This window comes from Erpetoichthys calabaricus, chromosome 12, assembly GCF_900747795.2.
Source record: "Erpetoichthys calabaricus chromosome 12, fErpCal1.3, whole genome shotgun sequence".
NCBI classification, from domain to species: Eukaryota; Metazoa; Chordata; class Cladistia; order Polypteriformes; family Polypteridae; genus Erpetoichthys; species Erpetoichthys calabaricus.
This window is the reverse complement of record NC_041405.2, coordinates 153921415-153938498: the sequence shown is the minus strand read 5'-3', so window position 1 is coordinate 153938498 and position 17084 is coordinate 153921415. Positions and strand designations below refer to the sequence as shown.

The 17084-nt window shown below is 39.9% G+C and overlaps 2 protein-coding genes across 2 annotated transcripts in view; one reads left to right on the top strand and one right to left on the bottom strand.

Annotated features, from left to right (window-relative positions):
- Positions 1–17084, bottom strand: part of rps28 (ribosomal protein S28) — an 892132-nt gene that overhangs the window by 475911 nt on the left and 399137 nt on the right. The gene's annotated exons all lie outside the window — the stretch shown is intronic.
- dpp9 (dipeptidyl-peptidase 9) overlaps positions 1–17084 on the top strand; it is a 174720-nt gene that overhangs the window by 92737 nt on the left and 64899 nt on the right. Inside the window, exons 6-7 of the mRNA XM_028816596.2 lie at positions 1564–1732; positions 10206–10316. Of these exons, the coding sequence (XP_028672429.1) occupies positions 1564–1732; positions 10206–10316 (280 nt within the window). The remainder of the gene's footprint in view (positions 1–1563; positions 1733–10205; positions 10317–17084) is intronic.

Genomic DNA, 17084 nt, shown 5'->3' with positions numbered 1-17084 from the left:
CTCGCGCTCGCTCGCGTGCGCTCTCTCTCTCTCTCGCGCTTGCTCGCGTGCGCTCTCTCTCTCTCTCTCGAGCTTGCTCGCGTGCGCTCTCTCTCTCTCTCGAGCTTGCTCGCGTGCGCTCTCTCTCTCTCTCTCGAGCTTGCTCGCGTGCGCTCTCTCTCTCGAGCTTGCTCGCGTGCGCTCTCTCTCTCTCTCTCGAGCTTGCTCGCGTGCGCTCTCTCTCTCGAGCTTATTCGCGTGCGCTCTCTCTCTCTCTCTCGAGCTTGTTCGTGTGCGCTCTCTCTCGAGCTTGTTCGTGTGCGCTCTCTCTCGAGCTTGTTCGCGTGCGCTCTCTCTCTCTCGAGCTTGCTCGCGTGCGCTCTCTCTCTCTCTCGAGCTTGCTCACGTGCGCTCTCTCTCTCTCGCTCATTCGTGCGCGCTCTCTCTCTCGAGCTTCATCTCGCGTGCTCGCTCTTTCGTCATACAACAAAAACAGAAGGGCATTTCGCGGAAAACGTGCCCTAAACGCTTCCTATACAATCACAATGTGCGTCGTTCACAGGGAAAATTTTTTTCGCGATTTTCTTTGCAAAAATTAGGGTGCGCGTTTTACACCAGAGCGCGTGGTACACGAGTAAAAACGGTATTATCATCTCACTACTACCACCGGCCAGTACCACTGGCACCAGGCAGGATGGATCACAGCAGAAATCGAGATTCACCTGATCAGGTGATACTTTCCTAATTTTCAGGGGTTTAGTTTTTGTGATCATGTGCCCATTGTAACCTGTCATGAGTGCAAACCGGCTGAGTCTTTTGCTACCATCATAACTGATGTACTACACGGCCCAACATGTTTTCCATCGAGTGACTTAGGCTTGCACACCACTGTTGTACAGGAGCTTTTATTTGAGAATGTGTGGCCTTGCTACTATTTTGGATCAATAGAATTGAAAGTCCAAACAAGAATACAGATTTTTTTTTCCTTTTTTGCCATTCGACCGCCATATAATTAGTGTCCAAAACCGTTTTCTGCTCCATTCTTCCATGCCCAGTTGTGCATTTGCTTAAAGCAAAGTAGTCCGGAGATCACATTGACTCTGTCCTTTTCTCATAAGCCTGACCAGTTACCACATTTTTGGCCAGCCAGCCATTCCTCTAGTGGCAGCTAAACATAATATACACACAAAGCTAACAATTTGCTTGCCTTGGCATTTCCATCTTCCATGTCATTTTAATATAAATTCTGGCTGCAAAAATGTCTTTATTTCTTTGGTTGGAGACTGGATTATTGTGTACATTGGTTCATTATAGTATGTTTATTTTTTCATAGAGGTATCGCAAAAATACTGTATGTGGCAGTAAATTATTTATATTAAGGACTAAAACAGTGTCTGAATGCTGCAGTGCTTACACAGAAGTGTAAAAAATAATATTTTTGTATCAAAAAATTCAGCTTGAATTAAAATTGGTAATTTACTCAACAAGGTCAGACATTTTTAAATAATCATTTTTCTCATGAGTGGTCACCACACGTTTTCTATGCCAATAGTAAACTCTTTAAAATCATCTCTTGTTCAACAGGCTGCACCCATAAAGCCAGTGGAGATAAAGACACAGTGCACTGGATCGAGAATGGATCCCAAAATCTCCCCAGGGGACCCCCACTTTATTGCATTTATCAATAGTAATGACCTGTGGGTAGCCAATATTAAATCCGGAGAAGAGATGAGATTAACATTCTGTCATAAAGGTCAGTATTTTTCCAAATTTTTTATTTATGTATTAATTTTTTTTTTGGTTCTTCAAAATAATTAAGCGTATATAGCCAAGTGAAAAAGTGTGTACAGCATTTTTCCACTCTGTTTGGAATTTTAGGACATCACTAACCGTTTTCTTGTCCAGGGGTCTGCATGCTTGGTCCTTGAGGAACATAGTGGCTGCAGGTTTTTGTGCCAGCTTAATTTCTTAATAAGAGGTCAATTATTGCCTCTTAGGCACTTCTTGTGCAAGCATCATTTTTGTGATTCATTTTACTTGTCTTGATTGCTTAGATTCTCTATCTCCCAGTTTCTTATTTTAGTCTTAAGTTTTTGATTACTTCTAATTAGCAATGAGAGAGAGTATTATTGTGAAGTTTGTGAGACTTACCAGGAACGTTTACTTGGTTCATCTACTCTCACCCTTGAAGAATAATACACAGACACATACACTGAGATCCTAGCCAGACAGAGTTTCAGGTGGGACCAGTTGCTAGTCACCCTGCAATATTCCTCATAGAACTCTCTTCACATGCATGCATATGGAGATCCTATCCAGACAAAGGCGCTAGTGGTGCCAAGTGCCAGTCACTGTGCAGTATCCCGCATAGTATTCTCTACATGGGGACTTCACTATTACCAGCACTAACAAACATGTCGGTGTCCATGTGACACACATAAAAGCACAGCTCTTTTGGTTAAATGCCACTTACCCAACCAAAATGTTGTACTTTGACCACAGTTATTCTAATTATTGATGAGTGACCTCAACAGCCTCAATAAACCCTGCGAGCAAGACCGTGACAGTTTTGCCCATGCTTGGTACCTTTTTATTATTTCAATCACTCTAGATAAAAGCCAAAGTATAGAAAATATAAAATGAATTATTTTTATAATAATAACATTTTATAATAATAAAATGTATTATTATGTTATTTAATAATTTATAACAATACCAAATATAATAAATTATAATGGAAAATAAAACTGAGAGCAAAGTCTGGATATAAACAGTCGTAGAAGAGCTTACTGAAAATCAGAAATGTCAAGGGGTGTATGTTGTTCTGGGTGGCTTTTGATTTATCAATTGTATTATTCATAGATTACGTTTTCTATTGTCCAAATCAGATGTTCACACGTCGCTTGATTTCTGACATCGCTTCCTATGTTGTTGCCCTTCTGTCCTTTTCTGCTCTTCTGTCCCTTGGATGAGTCATATTTAAGTTCAAATGTACACGTAGGGTCCAGGACGTGTGTCATATTATACCCATTTGATTTGCTATCTTGTCCTGATGATGAATGACTCTGCTCAGAGTGTTTAATCTTTTAAATATCTCCATACTTCTTCCTTAAGTCTACATAACCGTTATCATCAAGTTCTTCCTTGTGAAACCTAAATACAATGAGGACTGATTGAGGTCATTGATGTTAGGTGGAATGCCTAGAGGGGCTTGGTGGTCTTGTGCCCTTGGAACCCCTGCAGATTTTATTTTTTTTCTCCAGCCATTTGGAGTTAGTTTTTTTTTTTTTTTGTCCTTCCTGGTCTATGGACCTTACTTTTATTCTATGTTAATTAGTGTTCCCCAATTCTATTTTCTTATTTATTTTGTCTTTTTTCTCTTTCTTCATCATGTAAAACATTTTGAGCTACATCACTTGTATGAAAATGTGCTATAGAAATAAATATTGTTGCTGTTGTTTCTGAAGCTGTAAATGTATTCTGTAATTCCTAACCCTACAGCATCCATCCATCCATCCATTTTCCAACCCGCTGAATCCGAACACAGGGTAACGGGGGTCTGCTGGAGCCAATCCCAGCCAACACAGGGCACAAGGCAGGAACTAATCCCGGGCAGGGTGCCAACCCACCGCAGGACACACACAAACACACCCACACACCAAGCACACACTAGGGCCAATTTAGAATCGCCAATCCACCTAACGTGCATGTCTTTGGACTGTGGGAGGAAACCGGAGCGCCTGGAGGAAACCCACGCAGACACGGGGAGAACATGCAAACTCCACGCAGGGAGGACCCGGGAAGCGTTTCCAGGTCCCCAGGTCTCCCAACTGCGAGGCAGCAGCGCTACCCACTGCGCCACCGAGCAAAATAATAAAAATTTAATATAAACAGTCTGTAGTTCAACAAATTTAAGTTTTTCCATTCCAAGACAGATACAAATAACAATGAACCAGCAGTTATTTATGTAACTTATTTCCGTTTACACCTGTGTACCGTATTTTTTGCACCATAAGACGCACCTAGGTTTAGAGGAGGAAAACAAGAAGAAAAATATTCTGAACCAAATGGTGTACTAATGTTTAATAAAATATAGCAGAATAATATTTAACATTATACATAGTTATTGTCTGTTTTTCACCTGCATTATTATCATTCTTTAATATTATTTATTGTATCAGTATGCTGCTGCTGAAGAATGTGAATTTCCCATTGGGATTAATAAAGTATCTTGTCTGTCTGTCTGTCTGTCTGTCTGTCTGTCTGTCTGTCTGTCTGTCTGTCTGTCTGTCTGTCTGTCTGTCTGTCTGTCTGTCTGTCTGTCTCACTCAACCAACAGCGGTTTTAAGAAACATCATCACTGTCATTAACAAATAAGGAGAGACTTTAAGGTTCAAGCACTCTTCTAGTTTTATGGAAACCCCAAGAACTCCTCATCGCTAGTGTCAGAATTTATGAAGCTCAGTTGCTCACAATCACTTTGCAGGAGCACATACCTATCATCACGCGGCATAACCTGTCCAAAGCCACCATGGGACAAAGCACGTTTTGGACCAATGCTCCCTGAAGTTATATCGCCAGTCTAGTCCCATCTATATTTGTAATGCCACAAAGCCCTTCATCTCGTGTTTTGTTGTGAGTTTCCAGTTTGAAAAACGAGAATGCGGTGCAAGCACAGCCCTCTATTCAAAAAATTGCTCTGCATACCTGTTTGTCTCGTCTGACAGTAGCTGAAAGGCAGCTTCAGGAAAGAACAGCCTGAAGTAGTCCAGCGGCTGGTAATCTGTCGAGTCCAACAGCAAGCCATACTGTCTTGTGAAGTCCAGTAGCCAGTTCGGCTCCCACGGATCAATGTCTAGGTATTCCTCCCACACGAACCTTTCCGTAGGTGCACGAATGCGCTCAACTGGGGTGGCATCGGCTGGTGTCCCGATCAGCTGATGCCAGTTCCTCACTCTCTTGTTTGATCTCCTGATCACTCTCAACAAAAAATGCAAAACATTTGTTTTCTGCACTCGCTTCGCTCCCTCGTGAGATGTCGATACCATCTTGCCATTGTTTACATTTGTTTACATTTCGCAACTCACGCACACGCAAGGATTAGATGCCGAGTCAATGAGTCTAACATTCCTCCAAGCACAGAAGGAATGCCTGTAACGTAACGGTGAGTTTTGTCGCCCTCTACCCCTGGATGTCAGGTAATACACATCATGGTCTGTGACGCAATATTCGCTCCATAAGATGCACAGATATTTCCAACCTTCTTTTGGGGAAAAAAAAAAGTGCGTCTTATGGTGCGAAAAATACGGTATATTCATTGTGAACTATCTTGTTTAAAAAATATTTGGAAAGCAACTCAAGAAGAAAAAAGTGACAGACAGAAAGTTAAACATTTTAAGCTTCAAATCAATCTTTATCCATTTGGAAGGAAAAAATCTGCAATATAAGAATGAGCTGACATGGCAGAACGAAAACACTAACAAGCCCTAAAATTAAATAAGATCTATTACTGACAATTATCTGTTTCTAATTTTACGATTGGGTTGGACAAAAACCATCAGCCACTATGGCCCCCAGGACCAACATTGCACATCCTCTGGTCTAGTCCACTTGAAGTGCTGAAATTAGATAAATCTAATCATAGGTGGTAATACATATCGTAAAATATAAGTCGGGAGTTGATTTTACCGTATACTTTCTGGTATTTTATCATGTCGGTTGTATAAGTCGAATGCGGAAAACTCACGCTATTGATTCAAGAGATTATGATATGCTAGCGCCCACTTGAGAGAGTCACCACGAAGCACGCTGCCTACGTGACCACACGGTAATACCCAAACTATTCTGAAGCGACGTTTGCACTGTTTTGTGTCTTTTGTATCTCACGCCCTCATACACCTTAATTGTGAGAGCATCCCTTGTATACGATGAATCGTTCGATCAGAAGAAAATAGGAAGCTGCTTTTAACTTAAGTCGTTGAAGTAGCGAAAGAAATTGGTAACTGCGCTGCTGCAACAACATTCGATGTGTCTGAGAAACTGGTGCGAGATTAGAGGAAGCAAGGAGATGAAAAAAAACAAAAATTTAGTGTCGCATTTTTAAATGGCGCGTATAAGTTGGAGTCTGATTTTATGATCGATTTTTTAGGTTTCAAGACCCGACTTGTATGCGAGTATATACAGTAACTAGTTTTTCTTTTGTGATTTATTTTTTCAAAACACAATTATGCCAACATTCAGAAGATGTGTCAAAAAGTAAGTACAAAACATGACTGAGTAGCTTCTAAAACCAATTTTGGCTGCAGTGATTGAAGCGGTCATTTTGTCTTTGACTTTACCAGCCCCATATAAAGTATCAAAAGAAATTTTGGACCACAACACTGCTTCATTTCATCAGTTTCATCCCATAGCACTCTTACGGTCCTGCTACGGTATCTCAGGTCTGAGGTGTGGACTTTAGCCGTTTTAAAAAGTTTGACTTTTTTCTTTGTAAGTGACTCAGTTGTAGTTTTTCCCATTGTCTTGTTGCACAATTCAGTTGGCCTTCGATGTGGACTCAGCGATTCAGAGGTATCCAGGTTCTTTGGCTGCAAAACAGCCCCAAGTCACTTTCCCAGTTGCTTGCTTGTTGGTTTTAGTAGTGATACACTGTTTCTTGCTTTCAACCAACATGATGTACATATTAAGCAGACAACTCTACAGGCAGTCCCCGGGTTACGTACAAGATAGGAACTGTAGGTTTGTTGTTAAGTTGAATTTGTATGTAAGTCAGAACAGGTACATTATTTTAATAAATGCTGTTGTTGACAGACTGTAACCAAGTGCTCTGCCAATGAATGATGGAGTTTCACCTCTCTCTGACCTTTTTATTATTTCTACTTTTTTTTCCATGGTGATGGTTTTTCTCTTCTTTAATGTATCACCAGCACTTGCATCAGATTTTTGTTACAGAGACATTGTTGAAGGGTGAAGACAAAAGGTTAAGATGAGCTCTTCTGCTCACAGCACTGTACACGCTATTACAGCAGGAAGGCACCCCTCGTCAGCACGTCTAGTGTACTGACGAGAGACAACTTCCTGCTATGTACGTAACAGTACATGCAGGCTTGCTATTGAGAATGAATGGGGGCGACGAGGGGTGATTCACCATTCGCCCACCACACAGTCACCCCCACTTGCATACAGTATGCTGCCTGCAGCATCTGCCCACTGAGAATGAGCAGGTTGTGGCCAAAGGCGGGTAGTTAGTTGCCCACCACCGCCCCCATTCAACAGACAGCCACCCGAGGCACACTACAATGCTGCCCCCCGCTGCCCCATTGACCCCTCAATGGCCTTCGTTCAGCCACAACTGGGTCACCGTTTGCAGCATCACTAGCCGCCCACCGAGAATGAATCCAGCCTCCGTCCAGTCAGGAGCAGTAGCTGCGGCAGTGTGGTGGGCGGGCAGCGAACCGCCCCATCAAGCCTCTGTCCTGCACACGCGCGGTAGCTGTGGCCCCGGCGACTATGGACCCCGGGTCACCACTTGCCGCGCTCCCAGCTGCTCACTGAGAATGCCATTGAATTTCGATGATATTTCAAGATTCATTACAATTGCCCAGACCATGGAACATCTGTTACATAGTTGTAGTTACATACCCTGATGTTTTTATTTCATTTTGAAAGTACAGATACAATGTAACTATGCAAGTACACTTTTATTTGGATCAGTGATAAATTGTTACATTGTAATTATATAAACTGTGGAATAACAATGACAACTGAGCAATTAACTATAGCGTTACTTTGTATTACACAGTATGGAGTAATAACTCGTAGTTACACTGTATCTATACAGGTAATTACATAGTAGTTACAGTGTATTTATGGACACTTAATGTAAAGTATTACCGCGTTTTGTGTAGTTTGAATATGTCATTCATGCCCAAATGGCAAATAAGTAATCGGACGCTATAGTTATGCCATCCTGTCAAGAATTTTTCTGCAGGTGCACAGATCCCAGTGCAGGCAAACTTCCAGGTTATATGCATTTTTGGTCGTTTTAGTGTGAGCAAAGATATTTTCATAGACGATGTGAAAGCAATAGTGTGGTTGGAGATTATTTTTCACTTAAAAGCATATGAAAAATAGCAGTGTTAATGTAGCATGAGTCATCAGCAAATTTTTAGAGGCACCAGTTTTCAAATTTACACTTGACAAAAGAGGTGAAAGAACACAACCCCGAGGGGACCCTGTAAATGAAGACAGCATGTCAGGCAGACTTCCATTTACTTTAACTCTCTGAACCCCACCCCACCAAAATGAAGTCCAAATTAAAATCTTTAATAAGTCTCTCTGCCAGAAGGTGGAGCTGGGTGTTATTAAAAACTGACGACAAGTCTTCAAGCAGGAGCCTAGCGTGAGTCTTGATGCCCTTCAAGTGGTTATACAAAAGATGAAGCAAAGCCACAGTGGCGTCGTCTGTTCCTCTTTGAGACTGGCGGACAAACTGAAGTGGGTCTAATAAACTGTGATATGCTCAAATTGCTTTAAGATTTGGGAAGTAATTGTTCCTCAAATGTATATGCAAAAAATTAATTGTATTGTAATGTTTTTTTCATGTTCGGAAGTCAGTAAATAGCTTTAGGTACGTAGTCTTCTGTTCCTTAAATTTGCTTTTGACTATACTAACAACATTTATTTATTTATTTATTTATTTATTTATTTTTATTTAGCTCTTTAAAAACAACATCAAGGCTGACCAAAGTGCTGTACAATAACAACCCAACATATCAGACACACAACAACCAAAAAGTAAAAGTAACAGAAACGCAGAAACACATAAGAGCTGAAGAGATTCATTATTAAAAGTACACAGATAGTCAACATATCAGACTGGGTTAAAGGCTAAGGAAGTAAAAGTGTGTTTTTAAATAATATTTAAAGACAGCAAGTGAAGGAGCCTGCCTAATGTGCAACGACAAATCGTTCTAGAGTTTTGGAGCTGCAACTGAAAAGGCCAATCACCTCGGAGTTTGCATCGTGCCTTAGGAACACGTAAAAGCATCTGGTCTGCTGACCTGAGAGAGCGAGACGGCACATAAGGTTTTAGACGGTTTCGGTATTTGATTCACTGTATTAATCCCTGAGGTGAAATTGTCCTTCTTCATGACCTCTGGTATTAGTCTAATATGGACCGTAACTGTAAAATCACCGTAATTTTGACAAACTCTCACATTTATAAATAACACTGGTCAACAAGCATTTTGCTACTGGGATTCTTTCACCTGTACTTTAACAAATTTCACTTGCTGACTCCAAATCTGAAAACCGTTTTCGTCCAGCAGCATGTCCCTTTGTTTAGTTATGATGTTTCAGGTCTTGGACAACTAGGGTGACTGGACAGTATTTAAGAAATAAGTTTGGTCTCGAGAAAAATGAAGTCAGAATTAAGGAAGGTGTTTTTGTTGGCCCTGAAATCCGTAAACCGATGCTTGACGAGGAGTTCAAAAGGAAAGTGAAGCCCACTGAATCAGCACCCTCATTTGTGCGAGTTGTCCAGAATTTTCTTGACAGTCACAGAGCAGAGAATTATGCTGAGCTTGTGGAGAATATGCTGAAAGTATATCAGCTTACGGGAGCCAGAATGTCACTGAAGACGCATTTTTTACAATCTCATCTCGACTTTTTTCCACCATATCTAAGCGATGTCAGAGATGAGCATGGGGAAAGATTTCATCAAGATATAAAGGTGATGGAAAACTGATATCAGGGAAAATTCACTCTGACCATGATGGGTGACTGCTGTTGGCTCTTGCAAAGAGAGACGAATGTGCAGTACAAGTGCAAAAGTGAGTGCCTCCAACATTTTTGGTCACATTGACCTCACTTTTATATTGAGGTAAATTGACATAAATATGCTTTAACGTGTCTCTGGTATCGTCTTCTGGTTTGTTGTCAGAATAAACAGATCAAAACAATTTTGATGGGACATACGCAAGATATCGTGTTGATATGTTGATATTCAAAAGTGTCAAAACGGCAATGAAGTGTATCTCAAAAACCTGACATGCTAGCTTAATTCCGATTTCATATATGTAATCAGTATTAAAAACTTAAAGAGCTGCTCTGAAGTTCCCAGAAGCAAACAAAAAATATTTTTTGTAGACCAGTGTAATTAATTAGAGTGATTATAACTATTTTCACAATTGGTGTTTTCAGTCTTTCCTGATTTTATTTTTAAGGGCTTAATAATGTGAAGGAAGACCCAAAGTCGGCTGGTGTGGCCACGTTTGTGATTCAGGAGGAGTTTGACCGCTTCACAGGATACTGGTGGTGCCCAGCTGTTACAGAAGGTAAGAACTGACAAAAGAAAATCAATTTGTATAGCATTTTAAATATACAATTTAATTAGATTTTATTTATATTTCTTTTTTCATTTGATTAAATGATATTCCAAATGTTTAAAAGTTAAGTTGATGCTCAAAGGTTGCAGTGTTAAGTGATTATAAATGTGTTTGGTTGTGCATCTTCACCCATTTTCGATTAGCTTTTCCTGACACACAAATATGCAAACAAAAGTTAAGGTTTTCACACTGAGGTGACCCTCTCATTCACTAGACAGTATGCCACTCATCTCAGGGTTTTAGGGATTCTCAACCCCCCACCCAGGGCCTCTCCAATATGTCAAAACAGACTGAAATTATTATTTTTTTCCCCGTTTGTTCCACATTTCAAATGATTTAATATTGAAACCTGAGGTTTAAATGCCCTTCTTTACAACTTGGCTAAGCACTTCACTTGTATGTTGCTAAGAGCCACACGACTGATGTATTGCATCTTCAGCATGTCTTTACTACACAGAAAGCACCGGAGTCTGTTTCTAATTTAGCTTTTACACATGCGCATGATCTGAAAGGAGCTGGTTATACCCTCACCACTTACCAGGCTCCTTTCCGTAGTAAAATGTTAATTATGGAGAATATTGATCTGTATGCACAAGTTAACTCCTGTGCATTGTATCTCTTTGAAACCCTTTGTTTGTTTGTACAGTGCCAGGCTGTCAGTGTGTTTTAAAAGGTCCCACCCACCATTCCATTTGTTACTGTAAAATGTTGATGCGGATTCTTCCAAAAAGTATTGATTCAATGATAGTATATAAATCGAAACAGATCTTTTTAGGTTAAGGTTTTTATTTAGTAATATATTTACACAAGAAAGCATGGAATTTGTCTTCTGGGTCACATCCACATAGATGTGAAGAAAAAGCACAAAGACATGTCAGGTTCAAATTTCACAAAAGTCAAACATATTTACATAATTTAAAAGCAAAGTTTTTAAAAGTGCTCACAATTGACAAAGCTTTTCCTTATATTGTTCACCTTTGACTACATTCGCATTACCAGACTGAAGTTGACACAAATCAGATTTTTTTTTTTCGCCTTATTGTGACACAAATCTGATATTTTCAAAGCTGTGTGAACGCAGAACTCCAGTGTTTTCAAATCAGATTTGAATCACTTTCATATTTGGTCCTAGATTGGATAGCCATGCGATTGAGAACAGTCGGAGTGGAATTTGTATGTTTTTTAGCCAATGTGCAGGCACTGAGTGCTAATGTCATTAGCCAGCACCAGCAAAACAACAAAGGAGGGGGAGCTACAGCTGTCACAACAGTCACAGTTCCACCATTACTGGCTTCTTTCTCGTACCCACACGTCGCTTGTGTGGTAGAAATCAACATCTTAATTAAAGAAAGAAAGGAAGACAAGTTGGTAAAACGTCCTCGAGTGAGAAACCAGGCAAGAGAAAAGTCGTTCATTGCATTATTTATTCTCCTGTAGCACCATGCTGAAGAGGGAGCCTGATCAGAATGGTCAGAGAAACCAAGGATAGGGGTTCATTTCATAAGCTATTGAATTTACATACAGTGTCAATCAAATCTTACATTTACTCTGGTTGGTTCTTTGGTTTGCACCTAAATGATCAATCTATCTCTTACTGTATATATATATATATATATATATATATATATATATATATATATATATATATATATATATATATATTTCTCTTCTGGTTCGTCCTGCTTCCACTTCAAAACTGGTCCGGCCCACACACAGCTGACACGGCATTTCTCGATTCCTATTCGTCCTCTTCCACAAAACCTGTCCCGCCCACACGCAGCCGACACGGCATTTCTCGATTCCTATTAGTCCTCTTCCATGTCATGCATTGTACTGGCCTGCTGAACGTAATACATCCAACAAGTACTCGAGGTACTGCCACAACGGTAAAGTAGCTTTACCACCTTTGCGGGAGCCACCGGTGTCTTTACAACAGCTTCTTACACAGCAAACATCAGAAGCTAAAAATTTATCGTGAACACATTCGAGAATTCAACTGGAAATTCTACCTGCGCACTGCGTCTTTCAAGAAGTATTTATTTCTTCTTGATTTCTGAATTCCTTTCTCACCGTTTTCCGTTCCTATTCTTAAACGGCGGGTGTCGGCTAGTATATATGAAAGCCAAATACCACTGAATTGCTCATCACGAAATCTCCCGAACCATGACTCTCTCCTCACTGTCCTGTTTCACTAATACGCAGGCGAAGCCGCAGGGGATGGCTAGTATAAAATAAAAGTCTGTATACAGTAAGTATTACTGTACGCATGCTATTCTATCTTTTGGGTTGAGCCACCACCCTTGAAATTTTTGTGTTTATGATGGCTGTCCAGTCTTGTTGAAAACTGGTAATTTGATCTTTTAGTCATTTTTCACTACAAATTGTGTATTACATTTTTGTCTCTGATGTCCACTTAGCCATTATCTGGTTTCCTGATGTGCCTGATCAAGTTTCTGACATGTGTTAACCCTTAATGCTATTTCTTTAAAATAAATGCTATGTTACCCTAAAATGATTCTTACACACTTGGTTCAGAAGTGCCATGAATAGCTGCAACAACAGTATAAACGCTAGGTGCTTATCTGTTTTCGCCTTTTCAACCTAATCATGTACAGCTGACGAACTGTTTGCCATCCTCCAGAACAAAATGTGATCTATACATCACAACAACTACAGCATATATTTCTGTAGCACATTTTCATACAACAGTGTTGCTTGAAGTGTTTTAAAAGATGTCAAAGAAAAAGTTGCAAGAAAAAAAAAACAATGAATGCAATGATATTAAAGAATAAGAAACAACAAAACAAAAGTAAGGTCACATGGCTGGGAGGAGAGAAAGAAACATAACAACAACAACAACAACATTTATTTATATAGCACATTTTCATACAAAAAGTAGCTCAAAGTGCTTTACATAATGAAGAAAAGAAGAATAAAAGACAAATAAGAAATTAAAATAAGACAACCTTAGTTAACATAAAAAGGAGTAAGGTCCGATGGCCAGGGTGGACAGAAAAAACAAAAAAAAAACTCCAGAAGGATGGAGAAAAAAATAAAATCTGTAGGGGTTCCAGGCCACGAGACCGCCCAGTCCCCTTTGGGCATTCTACCTAACATAAATGAAATAGTCCTCTTTGTAGTTAGGGTTCTCACGGAGTCACTTGATGCTGATGGTTATACAGACTTCTGGCTTTTAATCCATCCATCATTGTTGGAACATCATGGTGCTTTGGGTAGATGGTGGTGGCACAAGCCACCACCAATAGGACACCGGAAAAGGAAACAGAAGAGAGAGTAGGGGTTAGTACAAATTTTGAATGAATAGTTATTATAATGAATTGGATATACAGAGTGTCAGGATTAAATTACAGTGAAGTTATGAGAAGGCCATGTTAAAGTAATGTGTTTTCAGTAGTTTTTTAAAGTGCTCCACTGTATTAGCCTGGCGAATTCCTACTGGCAGGCTATTCCAGATTTTAGGTGCATAACAGCAGAAGGCCGCCTCACCACTTCTTTTAAGTTTTGCTCTTGGAATTCTAAGGAGACACTCAGTTGAGGATCTGAGGTTGCGATTTGGAATATAAGGTGTCAGACATTCCGATATATAAGACGGAGCGAGATTATTTAAAGCTTTATAAACCATAAGCAGAATTTTAAAGTCAATTCTGAATGACACAGGTAACCAGTGTAGTGACATCAAAACTGGAGAAATGTGTTCGGATTTTCTTTTCCTGGTAAGGATTCTAGCAGCTGCATTCTGCACTAACTGCAAACGATTGATGTCTTTTTTGGGTAGTCCTGAGAGGAGTGCATTACAGTAATCTAGCCGACTAAAGACAAACGCATGAACTAATTTCTCTGCATCTTTCGATGATATAAGAGGTCTAACTTAACAGAATGTTCACTACGTTTTCCCAGCTTATGCCTTGTTTGATTATCTGGGAGTGACTGAACTGCTAGAGTTTTAGAGTGGAAATAATAGATCGTTATTTGGAACACACACATTTCATGTGTGTTCCGTTTCTACAGTAATCTGTGTAAACACATTTTTAAAACAAACGTTTTTCATATTTTAGTAGTAAATGACAAAATGTAGGCATAAACTATATAATATATGAAACCTGAAGTCCAAAGATCAAGTAAACACTTTCACAAAAGGTTAAAGAAAAAACAACAGTTTCCGTAGAGTAGTGGTAAGATTTGCTGACTTGTAATCAAACGTCCCTGGTTCGATCCCGATTCACTCCTATATTTGCTGTTTTCAGTAATGAGCTGCTCTTATTGTTAATATTATACAGTACACACATACACTTGGTTTGCGTCTGTAACACACGGTGTACATTTATAGGACTTGTAAAAGTTTCCCTTTTTTTTTCACTTTTATTATCTCTAAATCACGATACATACTAAGTCGCAGATAGTTGACACAGACTGCTCAGCCATTCAGTGTGCAGCAGGCCCGTTGCGCCTTACAGACCCCGAGTTCGATTCCCCGCTGGAAAGAAAGTGTTATTTTTTTTTCTTTTTAACCATATAAAGTGGTATGAACTGTCAGTCAGTCAGATCGTTGTATTTTCATGTGGGATGCTCCTTTTAAAATATTATTTTTAACAATTGAGACTGCAATTAACATGAACAAGTGTCTTTATAACTGTTATTACAGTAATCCCTCCTCCATCGCGTGGGTTGCGTTCCAGAGCCACCCGCGAAATAAGAAAATCCGCAAAGTAGAAACCGTATGTTTATATGGTTATTTTTATATTGTCATGCTTGGGTCACAGATTTGCGCAGAAACACAGGAGGTTGTAGAGAGACAGGAACGTTATTCAAACACTGCAAACAAACATTTGTCTCTTTTTCAAAAGTTTAAACTGTGCTCCATGACAAGACAGAGATGACAGTTCTGTCTCACAATTAAAAGAATGCAAACATATTTTCCTCTTCAAAGGAGTGCGCGTCAGGAGCAGAGTCTGTCAGAAAGACAGAGGAAAGCAAACAAATCAATAGGGCTGTTTGCTTTTAAGTATGCGAAGCACCGCGGCACAAAGCTGTTGAAGGCGGCAGCTCACACTCCCTCCGTCAGGAGCAGGGAGAGAGTTTGTTTTTCAATCAAAAATCAATACGTGCCCTTTGAGCTTTTAAGTATGCGAAGCACCGTGCAGCATGTCCTTTCAGGAAGCAGCTGCACAAAAGATAGCAACGTGAAGATAATCTTTCAGCATTTTTAGACGAGTGTCCTTATCGTCTAGGTGTGCGAACAGCCCCCCCTGCTCAATCCCCCTACGTCAGGATCAGAGAAAGTCAGCGCAAGAGACACAGAGAAAAGTAAGTTGGGTAGCTTCTCAGTCATCTGCCAGTAGCGTCCCTTGTATGAAATCAACTGGGCAAACCAACTGAGGAAGCATGTACCAGAAATTAAAAGTCCCATTGTCCGCAGAAATCCGCGAACCAGCAAAAAATCTGCGATATATATTTAAATATGCTTACATATAAAATCCGCGATGGAGTGAAGCCGCGAAAGGCGAAGCGCGATATAGCAAGGGATTACTGTATATAATATTTATAAAAACGGCTAAGGGTGTAGATAAATAGCTATAGCGCGTCTTTATTTGATCCAAATAAATAACATGCGAGCTGATTTATTTACTTATCTTCCTACAGCATAAAGTCACAAGTGTACTGTTAAGCTTCCTCTGTTTGATCGTCAAGGACATGCTCACAAATTACACGTGTAATGCCACGAAAAATACCTGCTGACACATTAGTACGCAAGCAATGGTACGAGAATGCAGTTAGACTTTTTTTGGGCACATACACCACGCTAGTGTTTAGATCTAGACGGTGTAGCGTTGGCGAACTCCGTAAGCCATGCTGTTTCTTTGAAGGACAGGTGATTGGCAGGATGACGCCGAACTTTTGCCTTTACGCCTGGTGCAGCTGCGTTGTTCTTTTATGTGAGTTGACATTTCTTGTGGGGAGGCCTTCTGTTTTCTCCAATCTGAGTTCACCTCTGTTATTGCGCATCTTTATTTGAAAACAGCAGTGTCGGATCGGGGAGAGCGTGAACGCTAACTTTGACAAGCACTATAAATTTACAGCGGTTGTTACAGACGTAAATCAAATGTATATTTTTATTTTATAATATTAACAATAACAGCAGCTCTCTACTCAAAACGGTAAACTTGAGAAGCTGTTAGCATCGAACCCAGGGGTTAAAAATAACATAAAAATAACACTTTCTTTCTAGCGGGGAATCGAACTCGGGTCTGTAAGGCGCAATGGGCCTGCTGCACACTGAATGGCTGAGCAGTCTGTGTCAACTATCTGCGACTTAGTATGTATCGTGATCGAGATTTAGAGAGAATAAAAGTGAAAAAAAGGGAAACTTTTACAAGTCCTATAAATGTACACCGTGTGTTACAGACGCAAACCAATTGTATGTGTGTACTGTATAATATTAACAATAAGAGCAGCTCATTACTGAAAACGGCAAATATAGGAGTGAGTCGGGATCGAACCGGGGACACTTGATTACACCGGGGACGTTTGATTACAAGTCAGCAAATCTTACCACTACTCTACGGAAACTGTTGTTTTTTCTTTAACCTTTTGTGAAAGTGTTTACTTGATCTTTGGACTTCAGGCTTTATATATTATATAGTTTATGCCTACATTTTGTCATTTACTACTAAAATATGAAAAATGTTTCTGTTTTAA